The sequence below is a fragment of the Ranitomeya imitator genome, chromosome 8 (genome assembly GCF_032444005.1).
Source record: "Ranitomeya imitator isolate aRanImi1 chromosome 8, aRanImi1.pri, whole genome shotgun sequence".
NCBI lineage: Eukaryota > Metazoa > Chordata > Amphibia > Anura > Dendrobatidae > Ranitomeya > Ranitomeya imitator.
Genome location: NC_091289.1, coordinates 186866601 through 186890991, shown reverse-complemented (window position 1 = coordinate 186890991; position 24391 = coordinate 186866601). Strand labels below are relative to the sequence as shown.

Below are 24391 nucleotides of genomic sequence, written 5' to 3'. Positions count from 1 at the left end.
AATAATACCTGTACCATGCTAAATAATATCTCTACCATGCTAAATAATACCTGTACCATGCTAAATAATATCTGCACCATACCTAAATAATACCTGTGCCATGCTAAATAATATCTGTACCATGGTAACTTATAGTGTTCCAGATGTCCTTGTAATTCCTAATCTAATCACACTGCCCTGCAATGTCTACATAATACCACCCTGCAGTAACTCACAGTGCAAAGTAATTGGAAAGTATCACACAATATTATATTGTGATACTGTCTTCTGAGCTGTGTATCTAATCCTATCCTGTGTGATACTGTCAACTGAGCTGTGTATAATCCTATGCTGTGCGATACTCAGGGTATGTGCACACGTTGCGGATTTGGCCCTGTGGATCTGCAGCAGTTTTCCATGCGGTGTACAGTACAATGTAATAAGCCTATGGAAAACCAAATCCGCTGTGCACATGGTGCGGAAAATTCCACGCAGAAACGCAGCTGTTTATTTTCTGCAGCATGTCAATTTTTTGTGTGGATTCCGCAGTGTTTTACACCTGCTCCTCGATAGGAATCCGCAGGTGTAAAACCGCAGATGAAATCCGCACAAAATTTGCACAAAATCCGCAGAAAACCCGCAGGTAAAACATAGGTCATTTTACCTGTGGATTCTGCAGAATCCGAACGGAAAAATCAGCAATGGAATCCGCAACGTGTGCACATACCCTAACTGCTGATTGCTGTATGTAATCCTATCCTGTGTGATACTGTCTGCTGAGCTGTATGTGTAACCCTATGGCATGATACTCTCTGCTGAGCTGTGTATCTAACCCATCATGTGTGATACTCTCTACTGATGTGTATCTAATCCTGTCCTGTGTGATACAGTGAGCTGGTGTATCCAAGCCCTTGTGACAATGAGGACGCCTTCTCTATTGTATGATTCCGCCATGACGTCCACTAGTCTGGCGCCATAGACGGCACTACGCAGCTGGAACGTCGCAGCTTTCACCACCGGACGGCGTCTCGTTGTGACCCGAAGGTTACAGCGAAAAGAAAGTTGCAAATAGTTGGAAACATTTGGATTTTTTGCGACTTTTTTGAGCTCAACACAATTTTCCGGTCAGAATATGAGGCTCCGTCTCTGGACAGAAATACAGTTCTATCTTCTAGTATGCGATCTCCCAGACTGCAGATAATGACATTGAAAGAGAACCTGTCGGCACATTTTTACATAAGGAAGCAGTGGCCCGGCTGTATGGAAGCCAATTTTTATGGAGTTATTATTATTATTATTATTATTATATTTTTTACTTTTCTTTATATGTTTCAGGATAATATATTAATACATAGTAATATAATTATGCATAACAAATATATATATATATAATACATTAATATATGATAAATATAATATATTATATTTATCATATGTATATTAATTCATAATATATATAATGTATATATATATATATATATATATATTAAATAAGTTATACATTAAATATATTTTGTAAGAAAAAAACTGCTTTGATATGACTCCCAACACAAGGAAACAAGTAGATAAATGACATAATCGGTCACATCCGTGTTTCTTCCTTCCTACCTTCTAGCTAAACATTTTTTTTCCCCCTTCTTTGCTGTATTTTGCCACGCTCAAGATGGCGCCGGGAGAGGTCACGCACGCTGTCACGTGACGGCGGCGGTGGCGGAACCTTCTTCTTTGACAGGATCTATATTGCCTCACGTAAGATGGCGTCGGTCGGGCTCGGTTTATCGCTGATCTCCGGGTTCTGGTTCTTGTGTGTGGCCGCCGATGACGGGATCCAGAAGTGCGACGAGCTGCGGCTGGGACAATATCCTGACCTGAGTGTGTTATCTGTGGGGAGATGGCATGTAGGAGGGAGGCTGTGGAACCACAAGTCGCAGTAGTGACTGCGGTGTCCTGTTTGTATTATATCCTGTGTATGTATATACATATATATATATATATATATATATATATATATATAAATATATATTGTATGAAGTGACTTTTTTTTTCCTCTGCTCTCGTGTTTCTTCACTGAGGTAAATTTGTGCAGTTACCGTGGTTACGCCTCCTCAGTGTTGTCCGCCATGTTTTTTTGGGGTGTGAATGTAACAATTTGTCATTTTTCTCCCACCACCAACTATCAGTTTTGCTCTTTCATTTCCCCCCTTTTCTGCCAAGAGATGCAATGTTTTTTATTTTCTGTGCTCTCAGCCGTCGTCCGAAAGGCTGGAAAGTGTCTGCGTGCCGGAGTCTAGTGGGATAGTTCTACTTATGAATGAGATCCTTCATATTGCCTTATAATGGTTGAACCGGTGTATCCAACTGCTCCGATTCAATCAACCGCAGCATCTTGGAGGTTAATTAACATTATTTATACAGTCCTGGCCGAAAGTGTTGGCACCCTTGAAATTATTCCATAAAATGACGTGTTTCTCCCAGAAAACTATTGTAATGACACGTTTTGTTACACACATGCTTATTTCCTTTGTATGTAATGGAACAACACAAAAAAAGGCACATTGGACATAATTTCACACAAAACACCAAAAAAAATGGTCGGGACAAAAGTGTAGGTAAACAACTTTGCTTCCAGCTTGTGATGCTCGTTCACGCTCACCTGTGGCAAGTAACAGGTGTGGGCAACACGAAAATCACACCTGAAACCAGATAAAAAGGGGAGAAGTTGCCTCAATCTTTGCATTGGGTGTCTGTGTGCCACACTAAGTATGGAGAACAGAAAGAGCAGAAGAGAACTGTCTGAGGACTTGGGGACCAAAACTGTTGAAAAATATCAACAATGTCCAGGTTACAAGTCCGTCTCCAGAGATCTTGATGTTTCTTTGTCCATGGTGTATTAAAGACGTTCACAACCCGTGGCACTGTAACTAATCTCCCTGGATGTGGACGGCGGAGAAAAATTGATGAAAGGTTGTAACGCAGGATATGGCGGATGAGCTCTAATCAAGGTCCAAAGAAAGTCACACTGTCCTGCAGGCTCGGTGGGGGGGGGGGCATCAGTGTCAGCGCAAACTGTCTGCCCACATGTGAATGAAATGCTATGGCATGAGACCCTGAAGGACCCCCTGCTGACCGAGACATAAAAAGCGAGACTGCAGTTTGCCAAAATGTACGTGGGTCGGGACAGTCGCTTTACCTTTGTACTGCGGGTTAGAGCTGATAACCACTTTTTCCTTAATCCTTGAACATATGTGTGCATGGACCCTGAAATAAACCCCGTGACTCAAGAGCCGATCCGGTGCGCCAACTTTACAGCTTATGGTGAGTGCCTTTATTAAAGGGAAGGTGTTGTTAATGTTGAGTTGTTGTGTTTTTTTGTTGTTGTTGTTTTGCGTGTCTTTATTTTACTTGTTGCTTAGTGTAAAGGCCCCTTCACATTAAGCGACGCTGCAGCGATACCGACAACGATCCGGATCGCTGCAGCGTCGCTGTTTGGTCGCTGGAGAGCTGTCACACAGACAGCTCTCCAGCGACCAACTATGCCGGTAACCAGGGTAAACATCAGGTAACTAAGATCAGGGCCGCGCTTAGTAACCCGATGTTTACCCTGGTTACCATCGTAAAAGTAAAAAAACCAAACACTACATACTTACCTACCGCTGTCTGTCCCCGGCGCTCTGCTTCTCTGCTCTGGCTGTGAGCACAGCGGCCGGAAAGCAGAGCGGTGACGTCACCGCTCTGCTTTCCGGCTGACCGACGCTCACAGCCAGTACAGGAGGAGTGCAGAGCACAGCGCTGGAGGACAGACGGCTGTAGGTAAGTATGTAGTGTTTGGTTTTTTTACTTTTAGGATGGTAACCAGGGTAAACATCGGGTTACTAAGCGCGGCCCTGCGCTTAGTTACCCGATGTTTACCCTGGTTACCAGTGAAGACATCGCTGGATCGGTGTCACACACGCCGATCCAGCGATGTCCACGGGAGATCCAGCGACGAAATAAAGTTCTGGACTTTGTTCAGCGACCAACGATCTCCCAGCAGGGGCCTCATCGTTGGTCGCTGTCACACATAACGATTTCATTAACGATATCGTTGCTACGTCACAAAAAGCAACGATATCGTTATGTGTGAAGGTACCTTAAGAGAAATGTCTTCCTGGAAACCGTCCACAAGCTGCTGATGGCAGATCTTAACGTTTCTTTTTTTTTTTTTTCACCTGCTTTTTCCTTTTGTTGTATCTCAACTTTTGTGGCTTTTGTTTTCCGTCTTCCTCTAGGATCTTAACCCTAGTTTTAGAAAAGTGATTATTAAATTTTTCCTGTTTTTGTAAAATAAATAAAATCGGGTAATACTTCCCGTCCTCTGGCTCCCTGACGCTGCTCCAGTGGTGACATCACATAGACAGCGTATAGCATCGCTGCAGCCAATCACTGAACTTGGCGGCTCGTGCTGCAGTGATGATCGCTCTCAACGTGATGTCATCATTGAAGACAAAATACAGACACCGCTGCAGTGATGGGAGAGCTGGAACGGGGGAGGGTGACAACTATCTGATTGTGTTATTTTGCAATACTGGAAATCTTTGGGGTCCATTTTTTGTAAAAGTGGAAAGCCATTTTAAGGGCTAATTCACACAATGTATGGTGGCCATAATATGCGTGTGAAAATATGGCAAGTCCTGGCCTCACTGCAACTCTCTCTACTTGAGTAGTAACATCATCATAGTGACATTTTCAAGGGAGTTCCCCTTTAACTCCTGTTTACCCAAATGATGGCATTGCTGGGGTCCCTCAGAGAGGCGCTGTCTATATCTGTCATTCTTGAAATGAAGGGCCATGATTCTCTTATTGATGATTAAAAATAACACGTATAAATTAAGATGCATCATTGCCAACTTGCTGATGGTTTCCATATACAGTCATGGCCAAAAGTATTCACACCCCTGCAATTCTGTCAGATAATACTCAGTTTCTTCCTGAAAATGATTGCAATCACAAACTCTTTGTTGTTGTTATCATCTTCGTTTAATTTGTCTTAAATGAAAAAAACACAAAAAGAATTGTCCTAAAGCCAAATTGGATATAATTCCACACCAAACATAAAAAAGGGGGTCGACAAAAGTATTGGCACTGTTCGAAAAATCATGTGATGCTTCCCTAATTTGTGTAATTAACAGCACCTGTAACTTACCTGTGGCACCTAACAGGTGTTGGCAATAACTAAATCACACTTGCAGCCAGTTGACATGGAATAAAGTTGACTCGACCTCTGTCCTGTGTTCTTGTGTGTACCACATTGAGCATGGAGAAAAGAAAGAAGACCAAAGAACTGTCTGAGGACTTGGGAAACCAAATTGTGAGGAAGCATGAGCAATCTCAAGGCTACAAGTCCATCTCCAAAAACCTGAATGTTCCTGTGTCTACCGTGCGCAGTGTCATCAAGAAGTGTAAAGCCCATGGCACTGTGGCTAACCTCCCTAGATGTGGACGGAAAAGAAACATTGACAAGAGATTTCAACGCAAGATTGTGCGGATGTTGGATAAAGAACCTTGACTAACATCCAAACAAGTTCAAGCTGCCCTGCAGTCTGAGGGTACAACAGTGTCAACCCATACTATCTGTCGGTGTCTGAATGAAAAGGGACTGTATGGTAGGAGACCCAGGAAGACCCCACTTCTTACCCCAAGACATAAAAAAGCCAGGCTGGAGTTTGCCAAAACTTACCTGAAAAAGCCTAAAACGTTTTGGAAGAATGTTCTCTGGTCAGATATGACAAAAGTAGAGCTTTTTGGGCAAAGGCATCAACATAGAGTTTACAGGAGAAAAAAAGAGGCATTCAAAGAAAAGAACACGGCCCCTACAGTCAAACATGGCGGAGGTTCCCTGATGTTTTGGGGTTGCTTTGCTGCATCTGGCACTGGACTGCTTGACCGTGTGCATGGCATTATGAAGTCTGAAGACTACCAACAAATTTTGCAGCATAATGTAGGGCCCAGTGTGAGAAAGCTGGGTCTCCCTCAGAGGTCATGGGTCTTCCAGCAGGACAATGACCCAAAACACACTTAAAAAAGCACTAGAAAATGGTTTGAGAGAAAGCACTGGAGACTTCTAAGGTGGCCAGCAATGAGTCCAGACCTGAATCCCATAGAACACCTGTGGAGAGATCTGAAAATGGCAGTTTGGAGAAGGCACCCTTCAAATATCAGGGACCTGGAGCAGTTTGCCAAAGAAGAATGGTCTAAAATTCCAGCAGAGCATTGTAAGAAACTCATTGATGGTTACCGGAAGCGGTTGGTCGCAGTTATTTTGGCTAAAGGTTGTGCAACCAAGTATTAGGCTGAGGGTGCCAATACTTTTGTCTGGCCCATTTTTGGAGTTTTGTGTGAAATGATCAATGTTTTGCTTTTTGCTTCATTCTCTTTTGTGTTTTTTCATTTAAGACAAATTTAAATGAAGATGATACCAAATAATTTGTGTCTGCAATCATTTTCAGGAAGAAACTGAGTATTATCTGACAGAATTGCAGGGGTGTCAATACTTTTGGCCATGACTAGAACTTCCAAGTATCTTTGTTTTTTTTCTGTATAATTTTAAAAAATGACAAACACACAAGTTAAATGAAATATCTATAAACTTTCCGATGGTTTCCATTAAATGTAAATCTTTTTTTTGCTATAGAATGTAAAACAAAAAAGACCACACAATCCACAAATAGGTTTATCAACTGTTCTGCAACTTGCTGATGACTTTCGTCTAAGTGGCTTTTTTCTGTATGATTTAGAAAAAAAAGACCAGTTAACATATGAATAAAATAGAAATTTATCATCCATAATTTGGTGATGGTTTCCATGTAATAACTGTTTCTAAATGATGTAAAAAAAAAAAAATTGGTTGGCACCATAATGCATGAATAAAAGTGAAGATCCATCAGCTGTGACTGTCCCTGATGGTTTCCTTGCAATAACTGTTTCTCTAATGTAAAAATTGACTGGATAACACACGATGATGGTAATAGAAAGATTCAGGAACTGTTATCCACGTAATAACTGTTGTTTTTTATATATTATATTTAAGAAGAAAAAAAAATTTCAATAAAATAATTAAAATAAAAGATCCATCAACTGCAACCTGCTGATGGTTTCCATGCAATAACTTTTTTTTTTTTTTTCTAAATAGTGTAAAGAATTTTCTAAATTTTATATGTAATGGCCGCACGGCCGATTTGCTCTTGGAACGTTATTTTTCTGCTGTTTTTCCTTGATGATGTTGTTAACAGGGCTGTAAAGCTTTATGGAGAGATAATAATGTGGGATGATTATTCTTTACATGTTTCTCTACTGGGGTTTTAATTCAGAAAACCAAATTTACAAACCTAATGTGTACGGAGCCAACAGAGAAGAGGGGAATTTAAAGGAACATGGTGGAAAAATTGAGACACTGTCTTTTGTTGTGTTTTTTTTTTTTCCTGTATTGCAGTATGCTACGACTATCAGCATTAGACTTTAGGGGTCTAGTCATCTTCCTTTTAGCGCTACCTCTGCCAGGTGATCCCCACCGTTCATGTAACTGCTGCAGACAATCGCCGTCCTCAGAAGTCACATGTCTGAATGAATGCTAACAAGAATGATTGGCTGCAGCATTCACGTCAATGATGGACATGATGTTATCGCTACAGGAGCACCGAACAGTGGGAGTTTAAATAAAGGAATATTATTTTTATTAATATAATTCCTGTCTTTTATGCTAATTTTCCAAATGTCCTGACAACCCCTTTAAATGCATAATTGCTACAAACCGAATACGCCACTGCTGCCCCTGGACTTCTCCCAATTAATCGTGTGGTTTTTCTCACTTAGCTCCATGTTATCCTGCACCAAATATCTCCTGTAAAGATAATGGGGGGAACGTCACCACGTTCTCTGGAAAAGAAATCGGGTTCCACAGACCCTTCCCGTGCCGCAATGTGTAAGTACCAGTCCCGTGTACGCTCCATAGGGCCATGTTCTGTTCACAGGAGGTCACACAGATTTTTCTTTTTTTTTTAAATACCTGCAGGAATGGATATTCCTACAAAGTGGCCGTGGCGCTCTCATTATTTCTTGGATGGTTGGGAGCTGACAGGTTCTACCTGGGTTACCCTGCTCTAGGTAAGAGACTGTGCTCATTATGTATCATCCAAAAGCCACTGCACAAGAATAAAAACAGTGCAATACTACCCCTATGTACAAGAATATAACTACTATAATACTGCCCCTATGTACAAGAATATAACTACTATAATACTGCCCCTATGTACAAGAATATAACTACTATAATACTGCCCCTATGTACAAGAATATAACTACTATAATACTGCCCCTATGTACAAGAATATAACTACTATAATACTGCTCCTAGGTACAAGAATATAACTACTATAATACTGCCCCTATGTACAAGAATATAACTACTATAATACTGCCCCTATGTACAAGAATATAACTACTATAATACTGCCCCTATGTACAAGAATATAACTACTATAATACTGCCCCTATGTACAAGAATATAACTACTATAATACTGCCCCTATGTACAAGAATATAACTACTATAATACTGCCCCTATGTACAAGAATATAACTACTATAATACTGCCCCTATGTACAAGAATATAACTACTATAATACTGCCCCTATGTACAAGAATATAACTACTATAATACTTAAATAACGCTGATTGTTCGCTCTGGATATCTATCAAGAACAATCTTTCTTATCAGTGATCGGTGTGAGTAAAAGACCCATGGCCGCTGAGAACGGCGGACACGTCATGCTTTTAAGAAGAGTCCTTTGATATTAGTCTGATCAGAACGTGATCCATTCACTGGGAAGTAAGCATTGTTAGTTTGCCAAGTGTTGACTTTCCCTACAACACCACCACAGGAGAATCTTGGTATTGCACCTCGTTTATTCATATGAATGCGTTGCCTGTAATGCCGGACAGGGCCGGTCCTCCAGGGAGAGTGATGCTCTTTATTACCACGCTCTTCTGTAAGGGTTGAGGATGCTAATTTAAATTGGTTTTGTAAATTGGACAGCCCCTGTAAAAGGGAATTGGAAAAATGAAATCCTTAACACCCCCCTAATATTTATCTGACAGTCCTGAATAGACGTGTGCTCTCTGTCTCAAGCATCTGATCTGTACTTTTCTTTCTTCGCAGGAATGCTGAAGTTCTGCACAGTCGGCTTTTGTGGGATCGGCAGCCTCATTGATTTTATCCTCATCTCCATGCAGGTGAGCGCCGCGCACAATACTGAATTGGATTTAAGAAAAAAAAGTGTTTCTCGCTGGACAATTTGGACCGCAGAGAACAATGTGAAGACTTTTTGTATTTGCCGACCTTGAAATGTCGCTAATATAAAATTCATGAGTCTGCCCCATATAATGCCACCCCAGAAGCTGCGGGGTGTTGGAACTTTCTTCTTTTTTTGATGGGATGCCTTCTGTGTATACTTATATAATGCAGATGGAGGGAAACTGCCTCTAAGAGTTTGCAAGAAAGTTTCAGATATAATCAACCCCTGCAGTCTGAGATCAGCTGATGTGGGCAGATGGTTTCCACATATCCGGCTCCTGATAGCTTGGCGAATCACTAAATTAGCTGAGACTTCCAGCAATCTACTGCAGAGCAAATCTTGATTTATTTCTATCTGTCTGCTAATACATTTCACTATTCTGTGAGGCCTGCTACAGAGGGTCATCAAGAAGATCAGGGCAGAGGGGGTACCAGTGATCCTAGTGGCACTGTACTGGCGGACGCGGAACTGGTTCAGCTGGTCACCGACGTCCCCTGGCGGCTTTCAGATCGCACGGATCTTCTCTCACAGGGCCCGATTTACCACCAGAACTCCGGGGCCCTGTCTTTGACGGCGTGGCCGTTGAATCCTGGATTCTAGGCCAAGCTGGATTCTCCCCTAAGGTATCCTCCACCATGATCAAGGTTAGGAAACCCGTGTCCATGCGCATTTACCACCGTACCTGGCGAATCTTTTTCGCATGGTGCAATGCCCATAGACGATCTACTCTAGTATTCTCCATTCCTTCCATATTGGAATTCCTCCAATCGGGCCTAGAGTCGGGTCTCGCACTTGGCTCTCTCAAAGGACAGGTGTCAGCATTGTCAGTCCTGTTCCAACGAAAAATTGCCACCAGATTACCGGTTAAGACGTTCATTCAGGGAGTTTCTCGTGTGGCGCCTCCCTACAAAATGCCTTTGGATCCATGGGTTCCTATCCCAGCAGGGATTAAGGCCCATTCTACTCGGTCGGTGGGCGCCTCTTGGGCCATTCAGCACCAGGCGTCAGCACAACAGGTCTGCAAAGCTGCGACCTGGTCCAGCTTGCATACTGTTACAAAACACTACCACATTCATTCTCTATCCTCTGCAGACGGTGCCCATGGCAGGCTCATTCTGCAGTCGGCGGTACCTTAGCTGTAAGCCAGTGGTACATGGGGTATTAGCAGCTATGTTGCTCCCCACCCAGGAACTGCTTTAGGACGTCGAATGGTCCTATGTCCCCCAATGAGGTGTAGGAGAAATAGGGATTTTTGTGTACTCACCGTAGAATCCTTTTCTCCGATCCAATCATTGGGGGACACAACACCCACCCTGTTAGCCCTTTGGCTTGTTGTTACTACTTAGGTTTTGACATAGTTTTGTCTTTCGTTTAATACTCCTACTACTTTACTACCGAACTGGATGAATACTGGCTAGTGAAGGGGTGTATACTGCAGAGGAGGAGTTAATCTTTATTCACTTAGTGTCGTCCTAGTGGCAGCAGTATAACACCCATGGTCTTGTGTCCCCCAATGATTGGCTCGGAGAAAAGTATTTTAAGGTGAGCACACAAAAATCCCTAATTTTTTTTTTTGTCTCTTGCAGATTGTTGGACCGTCTGATGGATCCAGTTATATAATCGACTACTACGGGGCTAGGCTGATCCACTTGACTATCAATAATGAGACGTTCAGAGAGTCGCAGTTGTACCCATAGTACCCCAGTAAGTCACGTTTCACATCAAAGGGTATTTTTTTATTTATAAAACCGTCTTTATTGAACAATAAACAAAGGGTACATAGATTATTTAGAAGCATTAGAAAATATTTGACAAATAGTTTTACAGTACTGTGAACATTAGACAGTGTATTATAACTATAGCCAACTCCCCATCCCCCCCCCAAAGGGTATTGTAAACTCTTCTGTAATTTTTTTTTTCTTTCTTAATCACTTGCGATCACTTTCTGCTTCACTGTATTTGTCGTGTGACAAAACCCATCTACAAAGATTAAAAAATAAGAAAAACCGACATCGAGAGTCATTAAGTGTTAAATATTACATTCAATTTTATTGATCAGGGATAAGAAATATAGGGTGGGAAAAACCACGAAATAGAATAGCGGACACAATTCCAAGTGACAATCACACAGGTAAGTATGTATCTATACAGCTGTCTGTACATTTACATATTTTTATATATTATTTATATCAACCTGTGCCAAATATATAGATAAAAAAATACATATACCGTAGTTTTAGTAAAATGGAGATCTGTGTGTATCTGTGGATATATTAGGAATCAAAATTAAAATGCAGTAGTGCATGAATATAGAACAAATACAGTGATACCTGAATGCCCAGACGGTGTAGTCACCTGAAAATATCAAACGACATAAGTAGTATCTGACAGAAAAAGTATAGGTATGTATCTTTGGGCAACCTATCTAATTAGTAAAGTGCATAGGTGCCTAAAACACAGTCACTGCTGAGTATGACATGAGGATAGCGATGACTCAATTAGTGTTATCGTGAGACTATACCAATGATACGTATAATAGTAACAGTAACCTCATTTAGACTATACCTGGTCAGAGGTGATTTGTTTCATGGAAGTGTCCACCCCGACGCGCGTTTCGGCATCTGCCTTCATCAGGGTTTCAAGGAATAGTGTCTGCTTTTCTATGTGGTTGTTTTTTCCACTCATGTAGGATTTTCTATAGATTTAGGCTTCAATATTTAATCTGTGTGCGCTCCGGCCGCACTGTATCCAATGTGAGCAATTTCTCCAGATGGGTCTAAAGTTTGTGGAGAAAGTTATTTATTGTATCAGGACTTATTTTTTGGAGTACAAGCTGTAGTTTTTACTGGTACCATTTCTAAATACATAAGGTTTGTTGATAACTTTTTTCAAGAAAGTCCTCCAGGCCGTCCTTTAACTCATTTGTGAATCATCCATTACAACATAACAACAACACTCGATTCGGCCGCCCCACTCATGCATAGTAAAACTCGTACAATTAACAGGCAGCCCTGGCTGACCAGCCTGACCAAAGAATTGAGACGGGCTTCCAGGATTGCTGAGCGGAGATGGAAGCGATCCCACTCTGCCGACCACTTCACTGCATACAAGCAGTCCCTCGCCAGCTTCAAGTCTGCGCTCACTGCCGCAAAACAAACTTACTTCTCATCCCTCATATCCTCCCTGTCCCACAACCCTAAACAGCTTTTCAACACTTTCAATTCTCTACTCCGTCCCCCCGCACCTCCTCCCTCCCCCCTCATTTCTGCTGATGACTTCGCCTCTTTCTTTAAACAGAAGATCGATACGATCAGAGAAAGCTTTGGCCCACAGCGCCCACTGCCCCTCTTAGCTGCTCAACCCTGCTCCTCCAAAACCAGCTTCTCCACCATGACAGAAGATCAGCTCTCCACCCTCCTGTCAAGATCACACCTCACCACCTGCACGCTTGACCCGCTCCCATCCCACCTCATCCCTAACCTTTCCACGGTCTTCATCCCAACCCTAAAGCACCTCTTCAACCTCTCACTCACAACAGGTGTCTTTCCCTCATCCTTCAAGCATGCCAAGATCACACCCATCCTCAAAAAGCCCTCCCTCGACCCATCCTCTGTGTCTAGCTATCGCCCAATATCTCTTCTCCCTTATGCCTCCAAATTGCTGGAGCAACACGTCCATCTTGAACTGTCCTCCCACTTCTCCTCCTGCTCCCTCTTTGATCGGTTACAATCAGGCTTCCGTTCCCATCACTCAACTGAAACTGCCCTAACTAAAGTCACCAATGACCTACTAACTGCCAGGAGCAAGCGACACTACTCTGTCCTCCTTCTCCTGGACTTGTCTTCTGCCTTTGACACTGTAGATCACTCCCTTTTGCTACAAATCCTCCCATCCCTTGGCATCACAGACTTGGCCCTTTCCTGGATCTCGTCATATCTGACAGACCGAACATTCAGTGTCTCCCTCCCCCACACCACCTCCTCACTTCGCCCCTTGTCAGTCGGTGTTCCTCAAGGCTCTGTTCTAGGACCCCTACTCTTCTCCATCTACACTTTCGGCCTGGGACAGCTCATAGAATCCCACGGTATGCAGTACCATCTCTACGCTGACGACACGCAGATCTACCTCTCCGGACCTGACCTCTCCTCCTTGCTTACCAAAATCCCGCACTGTCTGTCTGCCATTTCAGCCTTCTTTTCTGCTCGCTTTCTACAACTGAACATGGACAAAACAGAATTCATCATCTTTCCCCCATCTCACTCTACCCCTCCACCAGACCTATCCATCAATGTCAATGGCTGCTCACTATCCCCAGTCCCACACGCCCGGTGCCTCGGGGTGATCCTCGACTCTGCCCTCTCTTTCAAGCCACATATCCAAGCCCTTGCCTCCTCCTGTCGTCTCAAACTCAAAAATATTTCCCGGATCCGTGCTTTCCTTGACCGCAACACTGCAAAAACGCTAGTGCATGCCCTTATCATCTCCCGCCTCGACTACTGCAACCTCCTACTCTCTGGACTCCCCTCTAGCACTCTGGCACCGCTCCAATCCATCCTACACTCTGCTGCCCGACTAATCCACCTGTCCCCCCGCTATTCCCCAGCCTCTCCCCTGTGTCAAGCCCTTCACTGGCTTCCTATCGCCCAGAGACTCCAGTTCAAAACCCTCACACTGACATACAAAGCCATCCACAACCTGTCTCCTCCATACATCTGTGACATGGTCTCCCGGTACCTACCTACACGCGACCTCCGATCCTCCCAAGACCTCCTTCTCTACTCCCCTCTCATCTCTTCTTCCCATAACCGCATCCAAGACTTCTCCCGTGCTTCCCCCATACTCTGGAACTCTCTACCCCAACACATCAGACTTGCGCCTACCATAGAAACATTCAAAAAGAACCTGAAGACTCATCTCTTCCGACAAGCCTACAGCCTGCAGTGATCCTCAACCTACTGAACAGCCGTACAGCCAGCTCTTCCCTCTCCTAGTGTATCCTCACCCACCCCCTGCAGACTGTGAGCCCTCGCGGGCAGGGTCCTCCCTCCTTATGTACTCGTGTGCCTTGTTATCTGCTCATGTTTAATGTATTTGTCTATATTTGCCCCGTATTCACATGTAAAGCGCCATGGAATAAATGGCGCTATAAAAATGTATAATAATAATAATAATAATAATAATAATAATAATTTTGTGGAGGACTGTTCCATAGTCTCACTGCTTGTACAGTGAAGAATCCATAGTCTCACTACTCACTCAGTGAAGAGTCTGTGATTATGATTAAACTTTCTTTCCTCTAGACGTAGAGGATGTCCCCTTGTCACAAAGGCCTAGGTGTAAAAAGATAATTAGAAAGATCTCTGTATTGTCCCTTCATATATTTATACATTGTGATAAGATCGCCCCTAAACCTTTGTTTTTTCCAAACTGAATAACCCCACTTTTGATAACCTGCCTTGATATTGTAGTTAACTCACTCAATTAATAAACTTTGTTGCTGCTGTTCTCTGCACCCGCTCTAGTTTCCAGCATACATAAATACCTCTGTAATATTAAATTATCCTCTTCTGTGATGATTTCCTCACAGTTTTTAATATCTTCTCTGCACATTTTGAAATTCTACTCTCTATTCCTGCTACATGATCATTAATCTGTTAAAAGAGGGCCCAATTCTGACCCCTGTGTGTATCCTGTGACTTAATCCAAGTGTTTCATTAATAACCACCCTTTTCTAACTGAGGCGATTCATAACCCAATAACACATATTTTTCTCTAGTCCCATTGCTCTCATTTTATGTACCGACCATTTATGTGGCACTCTATCAAACACCTTCAAAGGCTCCAGATAGCGTACATCCATGGTGCTACCGTTCCCTTATAAACCCATGTAGATGCTGGATCGTGAGCTTATTTTAGGGATATACTCCAGAGTAGCATCTCTTAGAAAACCCTCAAAGATTTTGCCCTCAGTAGAATTAAACTTCTCTGTCAAATTTCTATTGAAAGTGGCAAGTGAGGGGCTGAAGTGCTAGAGCTCAGCTGTGTACTACACCCAGTGGCTGTGGATAGCACGGGCACAACTCCTGAGTGCTCTCCCTGGGATGTAAGTACATCTGAACAAACAGTTGTGTTCATTTGTGAGAAGAGGTTAAAGCGGCTTGTCTGGGCACAACGTATTGAGGTCCAGTATTCGACACCCCCACTGATTGGCTATGCTTCAGCCATGGCCGGATGTAAACCGTTTGACTGAAACAGTTTGTGTAGTGTCTGCTGCTGAGTGCTGGAGAACAGCTCCCAATCTCTATAGTAGGAGCTATTCTGCAGTACTCCACAGCAGCGCTACACATCGCAGCTCGGTTTTGCTGCTCTATCCAATGTGTTTCCATCCAGCAACACCATGCTTAGAGAGTGCCTGCATTTCCCCGGACCCAGGCCTCACATCTTTCCAAGTACTTGGTATAAGAAATGTTTGCTCGCTACCGTGAGGAGTAATGTCTTTTGTGCCTATCAATCTACAGGAATTACACCTCTAATTTTTCTTTTTTATACTCCATATTCTCGGCAGCCCCAGAATAAGTCGTAATCCCTGCCGGCAGTGGCTGACTACATTCTCCAGTCCCGATGGTGGATCCCTCATCATTTATTTCATGTGAATTTCCTCTTAGGAGTTTTCTTCTTCTTATTGCACTGGAGATTATCTGAACTTTCCTGTCTGCAAGACAACAGTGATTTCCCCAGGATGCCCATTCCCCCCCGATGTCATCACGTCATGGACAATTTCATAATTAATTTTGTGGGGACAACCTGGAGATCGGATGAGGGATCGACTCTCAAGGAATCCTGTACATTAATATTTATTCTTCTTCTACTGGTTGATCACCTAATCCAGACGTGTGAGATTATCTCCGGGTGTCCGTACATGCGCGTTCTGATATCTCGCCCACATTGCTCCCTTCTGATATCTCGCCCACATTGCTCCCGTCTAGCAAACGGCGCAGCGTTCTGAGAAGTAAATCTAGTTTCTTGCAGTCTCCCAGCTCAGAACAGAACATTGCTTTTTAATCTATCATAGTGTTATCAGCATCTGCCAAGAACCCAGACTCCAACATAAGGAATGAATTAGGTTTCCGGACTATTTGTGTTGCTGCAGCTAAATAACTTTCCACCATTAGATTTCAGGAGAACATTGTATTGATCTGGAAAGTGCCTGGATTGTTCTGCCGCCTCGATATATTCACACGGATGATTACCTGTAACTTTCTCTCTGCCGTTCTTGTCGATGCTCCCGGTGTTGGGCTGGAACCTGCACCAACAAAAACTGTAAATGTGGCGATACTGCAGGGACGACTTGTGGTGTGAATATTGCAGATACTTAAGTTTTTTTTTTTTATGTAGGTGTCCAATGTTTTGTAGATACAGATTACAGGTAATGCACATTAGGAATGGCAATAAAATAGCTTTTTTTTCTCATTAAATGGGTTTTCAAGGATTTTACTGCCTATACTTAATATAGGCCTTTACTAGGCACGTAGTGAGCGTCCACTCCCTGGTCCGCCACAGATGCAAAGATAAGGGAGCTCAGATCTTGCCCCTTTTCTGCAGTACCTGAAACTGCTGTGCCCAGATGTGACTTTCTCTAGTACTACGGCTTGGCCCCATTCACTGGAAAAACCCCAGTATTAACACATTAATAACCTAAAATGCCCCAAAAATGGCTTGGGGATTTGGGCAACCTTAACTGGGTCCTGGGAGGTAAAAAAAAAATAAAAATAAATGAAAACTACATATTCGCCTTCCAGGCTGACACTTCCCATCGGTACTCAACACTGCTAAACAAGTCTATGGCATCCACTTGTGGCGGGGTACTCTACTTGACCACTGCAGCCAGTCGGCAGTCACTGAGCGGAAGGAACAGATTCACAATGATGCTCCAAGTGTAGGTTGACCAATGGGAGACGCAGCGCTGTGTGAGACGAATCGACCTTTGTCTGAGAGGTGAGTGTAAATTTTTTTTCAACTTATTTTTTTTCTGCCTTCCTTTTGTTCTCCAGTAGTGGATGTGATTTTTTTTTTTTTCTGATGCAGTTTCATGCAATGTAATTTTTCTTTTATTCCAATCAATAAAAGCCGCTTGTGGACATTGCAGTACCAGTTCCTGCCATAAGGGGCACTGTTGTGCACCGCCACCCACTGGATAGCGCGAATAAGCGGTTTAAAGCTGGAGTTATTATGGCGACATTCAGATATTCAATTGCTCATAGTGGCGTGAAATGCTTCCATGCAAGATGAGGATTACTTTTCCTTCATCGTGTCGACCTTTGATGTAGCAGCTGAACAATAATGAAATAATAACCACATGATATATGGTGCGCCAGGCCGGCAGGCTGCACCCTGGGACCACAGACGCCAAGAGATGCTTTTAATACAACAGATTGATCCCCTTCGTTCTTGCTGCTTTATACCATTACGTATATGATATTTAAGATCGCTCATTTCTATCGGGATCCCTTTCTATAAGCCATCGGCGGAGAGAACACTGGTTCTGCTTCCCAAGTCTTGGCCATAGTGAGCTGTTAGACCATACGTTAATGTGATTTGCCTATCATAACCCAATCCTCGGTGTTATGTAATCACCCGTGGTTCTGGCAGCTCTCGCTTGGAAGGAATTTTTGCTTTGTCTGTAGTTGACAAGTTTTTGAGATTTACAACTTTCATATTCAGCTGCCAGGTCTCCTATCAAGTCTTGTGTGTATCCGTAAGAAAAGTTTCCCCCTTTTTAAATAATATTTCTCCAGCCAACGATAAGATGATATGGATTTTATGTCAGTTTCTGTCATTTTTGGTACAATTGCCCCTTTTATTTTGATGAAACATTATTGCTACACAGCAGATACTTTGAGTCTGACACCAGATTTAGCAATAGAAAAACTACACATAGTACTAAATAAATCCTGATGAGGCTGATGTAGTTATTTCTAAAACCCATAATAGAATGGCTGGCATAATCCTTTAAGAAATGTTATTTCAACCTTCACCCACCTAGCCTGAATAACTACTCCTCAGTGCTCCTCCGCCCTGCTGCCGTTGAATCTTTTCCGACCCAGCCTGATTGACAGCTCCTCAGTGTCCCTCTTCCCTGCCATTGGTGAATCTCTGCCCACACAGCCTGATTAACAGCCTTTGTGTCTCCTCCATGCTACTCAGTCTCCATCTTTAGTCTGATTAACGGTCTCCCTCCTCCCTGCCATTGCTCAACCTTTTTCCTTTTTAGCCCGATTGACCCTCAGTGTCCCTCCTGTTGCTGAGATTTCACACTACTTCGTACAAGCTGCAGCTGACAGTCCAGTTGAGTGGATGGAGATTGAATACACTCGGACTCGAGCTCTTTTATATTATAGCTGGACTCATAAAATGTTTATTTTAATATCCGGAATAAACAGCCAATTTGGCATGGTTTTCATAGTAAGCACTCCAGCCTCATCTGGTCCAATGTCTGTTTTAAGAATGCCATTGATATTGTGAATTCTGGTGACAGTTCCTCTTCAAGGTGCCTGTTACATTTATAAACCTATTGTAGACTTCCCAAGTCATAATGTAGCTGAGGTGTAAAGACTGCAGGTCCCATTTTTCAGTTCTAGTTCCCCTGCAAGAAAGTGTGGAGCAGGGAGGTACCTGGCAAGAATTAAGTGTGTGAGTGTGTTTTATTCATGTATCCTATTTGTAGTGGTGGCAATTTGTGGAACTATGAAAATCCCTTTAAAACTGCAGTTTTTCATCCTTACCACAGAGTTTCTGGTTCTGTTTCTAGAGCCTCATAATAGTCTGACGCTTCCTATTCTGTAGAGGTAATTTCTCATCATCACAGATAGAATTACATTGGTAATAGCCAAATATAGATAACACAGGAACCACAAATTACGATAGCTGTCACAGCTCCCCTTCCCTCCCTCCCTGCACAATGGCCTTTGCACAAAACAATGACTGATAACACCTCTATATACAGTAGATAACACAGGATCCACCATTCACAATAGGTGATGTCACAGCTCACCTCCTCCTCCTGTACAATGACTGATAACACCTCTATATACAGTAGATAACACAGGATCCACCATTCACAATAGGTGATGTCACAGCTCACCTCCTCCTCCTGTACAATGACTGATAACACCTCTATATACAGTAGATAACACAGGATCCACCATTCACAATAGGTGATGTCACTGCTCACCTCCTCCTTCTATACAATGACTGCTAACACCTCTATATACACTAGATGACAGGATCCACCATTCAGAATAGGTGATGTCACAGCTCACCTCCTCCTGTACAATGACTGGTAACACCTCTATATACAGTAGATGACAGGATCCACCATTCACAATAGGTGATGTTACAGCTCACATCCTCCTCCTGTACAATGACTGATAACACCTCTATATACAGTAGATGACAGGATCCACCATTCACAATAGGTGATGTTACAGCTCACATCCTCCTCCTGTACAATGACTGATAACACCTCTATATACAGTAGATAACATAGGATCCACCATTCACATTAATGTCACAGCTCACTTCTTCCCCTTTCCTGCACAGGTCAGGGTATTCCCACATCATTCTATAGAAGTCATTTATCCCCATACTGTTCTTGCAGTCCATCTGGCAGCTGTGTCGCACACCTATAAATGCGATTAATAACAGTTCAGCCGCCCCCGTAATCAGGTGCAGGAAATAGACCTAAAATATTTATCATCAAAATGTAAAATATTGTTCTCTGGTCCTAATTACAGTCGCATATGCTCTTGACTTTCGCTCTGTGACTTTCTGCCTCTTGCCTCCTTCTGGAGGGTGTTCTTATATTCCGCACAATTCCGGTGTTGCGCTCAGACTATAGCAGCCGCCGTACAGTGTTGGGACAGCTAATATATGGCTTCACCTTTGTGAATGGCGGGGTGTGTGACTGCAGGACGCGGCGCGGAGGCCGTGGCATTGTAAAGTGCTGACCTCACAATGCTCCGAGCACTGCAGTAAAAGTGACATACGGCGCTGTACAGTAATCTGTTCTCCAAACTAGCCCTAGATGGAGCAGATGGGGACGATCTCTAACTTCATGTATAAAACACACAGAGGAGACTCGGGGTAAGATCTTAGTTGCATTTAATATGATCCCATTGTTAAGAAATGTCTGGAAAAGAGCGTTCTAAATTGACAATAGTTGTTGCCGTTGGGATTATTATCTATGATGCTTTTCTTTCGTGGTCATCAGAACCACGGCTTCCATTAATTTTGGAGAAATTCATATTCCCTGGTGTCTGATACTGTACACAGAGGGGTATGGTGGCACTATATAATAAGGAAATAAATTATTTTGCAAACTTGCTTTATTTTTCATACATTGGAGCTATCTATACACATATAATGATACACGGTACAGACCAAAAGTTTGGACACCTCATTTAAAGATTTTTCTGTATTTTCGTGACTATGAAAATTGTACATTCACACTGAAGGCATCAAAACTATGAATTAACACATGTGGAATTATATACCGTATATACTCGAGTATAAGCCGACCCCCCTAATTTTGCCACAAAAAACTGGGAAAACTTATTGACTCAAGTATAAGCCTAGGGTGGAAAATGCAGCAGCTACCGGTGAATTTCAAAAATAAAAATAAATGCTCCATACCATTCATTATTGCCCCATAGATGCTCCATATAAAGCTGTGCCATATATAATGCTCCATACCATTGATTAAAGCCCCATAGATTATCCATATATAGCTGTGCCATATAGAATGCTCTGCACCGTTCATTATGGCCCTATAGATGCTCCTTATAAAGCTGTGCCCCATATACAATGCTCTGCACCGTTCATTATGGCCCTATAGATGCTCCTTATAAAGCTGTGCCATATATGCTCTGCACCGTTCAGTTTGGCCCCATAGATGCTCATTATAAATCTAGCCCTATATGCTCTGCACCGTTCATTATGGCCCCATAGATGCTCATTATAAAGCTGTGCCATATATGCTCTGCACCGTTCAGTTTGGCCCCATAGATGCTCATTATAAATCTAGCCCTATATGCTCTGCACCGTTCATTATGGCCCCATAGATGCTCACTATAAAGCTGTGCCCTATATGCTCTGCACTGTTCATTATGGCCCTATAGATGCTCCTTATAAAGCTGTGCCACATATAATGCTCTGCACCGTTCAGTTTGGCCCCATAGATGCTCCACATAAATCTGTGCCATAGATAACGCTGCTGCTGCAATAAAAAAAATAAAAAAACCATACTCACCTTTCTTGCTTGCAGCTCTTCAGCGTCCGGTCCCGGCGTCTCTCCGCACTGACTGATCAGGCAGAGGGCGCCGCGCACACTATATGCATCATCGCGCCCTCTGACCTGCACAGTCAGAGTGGAGAGATGCCGGGAAGATGGAGCGGCGCCCGGCGTGTGTATCCTGGACAGGTAAACATGACATACTTACCTGCTCCCGGCGTCCCTGGCTCCTTCTCCCAGACAGCTGGTCTCCGGGTGCCGCAGCTTCTTCCTCTGTCAGCGGTCAACGTTACCACTGATTAGAGAAATGAATATGCAGCTCCACCCCTATGGGAGTGGAGTCCATATTCATAAGTTTAATGAGCGGTCCCACGTGACCGCTGTACAGGGGAAGAGCTACGGCACCCGAAGACAGTGTGACAGGCAGGGGGAGCGTCAGGATCGCCGGGACTAGGTAAGTATGCCTCAGACCTCTCCCCCCATCACCCGCCGACCCTGCCACAGACCGTTACTCGAGTATAAGCCGAGAGGGGCACTTTCAGCCCAAAAATTTGGGCTGAAAATCTCGGCTTATACTCGAGTATACACGGTACTTAATTTCAGTTGTTTCACACTTTTTTGTTATGTCTTATATTCTAGGTTCTTCAAAGTAGCCACTTTTTTGCTTTGATGACTGCTTTGCACACTCTTGGCATTCTCTTGATGAGCTTCAAAAGGTAGTCACCGGGAATGGTTTTCACTTCACATGTGTGCCCTGTCAGGTTAAATAAGTGGAATTTCTTGCCGTATTAATGGGGTTGGGACCATCAGTTGTGTTGTGCGGAAGTCTGGTGGATACAGAGCTGATAGTCCTACTGGATAGACTGTTAACTGCTTTTTTTCTTGCCATAATACAAATTCTAAGTAAAGAAAAACGAGTGGCCATCATTACTTTAAGAAATGAAGGTCAGTCAGTCAGTCCGAAAAATTGGGCAAACTTTGAAAGTGTCCCCAAGTGCAGTGGCAAAAACCATTCAGCACTACAAAGAAACTGGCTCACATGAGGACCGCCCCAGGAAAGGAAGACCAAGAGTCACCTCTGCTTCTGAGGATAAGTTTATCCGAGTCACCAGCCTCAGAAATCGCAGGTTAACAGCAGCTCAGATTAGAGACCAGGTCAATGCCACACAGAGTTCTAGCAGCAGACACATCTCTACAACAACTGTTAAGAGGAGACTTTGTGCAGCAGGCCTTCATGGTAAAATAGCTGCTAGGAAACCACTGCTAAGGACAGGCAACAATGAGAAGAGACTTGTTTGGGCTAAAGAACACAAGGAATGGACATTAGACCAGTGGAAATCTGCTTCGGTCTGATGAGTCCAAATTTGAGATCTTTGGTTCCAACCACCGTGTCTTTGTGCGACGCAGAAAAGGTGAACGGATGGACTCTACATGCCTGGTTCCCAGCGTGGAGGAGGAGGTGTGATGGTGTGGGGGGGCTTTGCTGGTGACACTGTTGGGGATTTATTCCAAATTGAAGGCATAGTGAACCAGCATGGCTACCACAGCATCTTGCAGCGGCATGCTATTCCATCCGGTTTGCGTTTAGTTGGACCATTATTTATTTTTCAACAGGACAATGACCTCAAACACACCTCCAGGCTGTGTAAGGGCTATTTGACCAAGAAGGAGAGTGATGGGGTGCTATGCCAGATGACCTGGCCTCCACAGTCACCAGACCTGAACCCAATTGAGATGGTTTGGGGTGAGCTGGACCGCAGACTGAAGGCAAAAGGGCCAACAAGTGCTAAGCAATTCTGGGGACTCCTTCAAGATTGTTGGAAGACCATTCCCGGTGACTACCTCTTGAAGCTCATCAAGAGAATGCCAAGAGTGTGCAAAGCAGTCATCAAAGCAAAAGATGGCTACTTTGAAGAACCTAGAATATAAGACATAATTTCAGTTGTTTCACACTTTTTTGTTAAGTATTTAATTTCACATGAGTTAATTCATAGTTTTGATGCCTTTTGATGCAAAATTTTAACCCCACGCGCTCCAATTCACCAAACAATTTTGCCCCTATCTACATAATGGGGGAAAAAGTGAAAGGAAAAGTGTTGGAGGCAAATTGACAGCTGCCAGATGTGAATAAGGGGGACTTAAAGAATGAGAGAGATGGCGGCAAAGAGTATATACCGTACAGTTGCTAAGGTGGGGCCCCGACATGGGATACTCGCCACACTGGGATATGAACACACACACAAAATGCGTCACACACTACCACGTGCTTGAACACATATACCACCCTCAGCACACATTTCACCACACATACACCAACCTCGCCACAAAAGTCAAAACACAAAAGTCGCCACTCAAAACTCGCCATGCGCAAAATTCGCCACATGCAAAACTAGGCTCACGCAAAACTCACCTCATGGAAAACTCGCCACACGCGAAACTTGCACACGTGGAAAAATTGCCACATGCACAAAAGTTGCAACACATGCAAAAGTTGCATATACTCAAAACGCACCACACATAAAACTCGCCATGCGCAAAACTTGCTGCACACAACTTGCTACCCTAACCTGTCACATGCAACTCGACACACAAAAAGTTGCTATATGCATGTCGCCACACGCAACTCAACACACACAACTTGACACATGAAACTCGCCCTAAAACACATACAAGTCTGGTATTATCATTCAAAAATAAAAATCTGATTAATAAGCAGACAAACTACAAGAGCAACAAATGTACCATATAGGAAATACGGCAGCTGTCAGTCACATGACCTGTCTATTATGTGTAT

General features: G+C 43.3%; 1 protein-coding gene across 2 annotated transcripts; it reads left to right on the top strand.

Annotated features, from left to right (window-relative positions):
* Positions 1-1716: 1716 nt before the first annotated feature.
* TM2D1 (TM2 domain containing 1) lies at positions 1717-16783 on the top strand. 2 transcript variants are annotated; one of them, XM_069738162.1, is made up of 7 exons: positions 1717-1841; positions 3225-3294; positions 7828-7936; positions 8027-8118; positions 9173-9246; positions 10895-11012; positions 15874-16783. In XM_069738162.1, the coding sequence occupies exons 1-6, from the start codon at positions 1734-1736 to the stop codon at positions 11003-11005; spliced, it is 564 nt and encodes a 187-aa protein (XP_069594263.1). In that variant the 5' UTR covers positions 1717-1733; the 3' UTR covers positions 11006-11012; positions 15874-16783. The 2 variants fall into 2 exon arrangements, with proteins under 2 accessions (XP_069594263.1, XP_069594264.1); XM_069738163.1 differs by having other exon boundaries at positions 1718-1837; positions 3221-3294.
* The last annotated feature ends 7608 nt before the right edge of the window (positions 16784-24391 follow it).

Bases quoted from the DNA above. Each gene is read 5' to 3' on its own strand.
- TM2D1 (XM_069738162.1), top strand. From the start codon at position 1,734: ATGGCGTCGGTCGGGCTCGGTTTATCGCTGATCTCCGGGTTCTGGTTC. The intron at 3,295-7,827 runs GTGAGTGCCTTT...TTTCTCACTTAG, and splicing joins CGCCAACTTTACAGCTTATG to CTCCATGTTATCCTGCACCA. The intron at 8,119-9,172 runs GTAAGAGACTGT...CTTTCTTCGCAG, and splicing joins CCTGGGTTACCCTGCTCTAG to GAATGCTGAAGTTCTGCACA.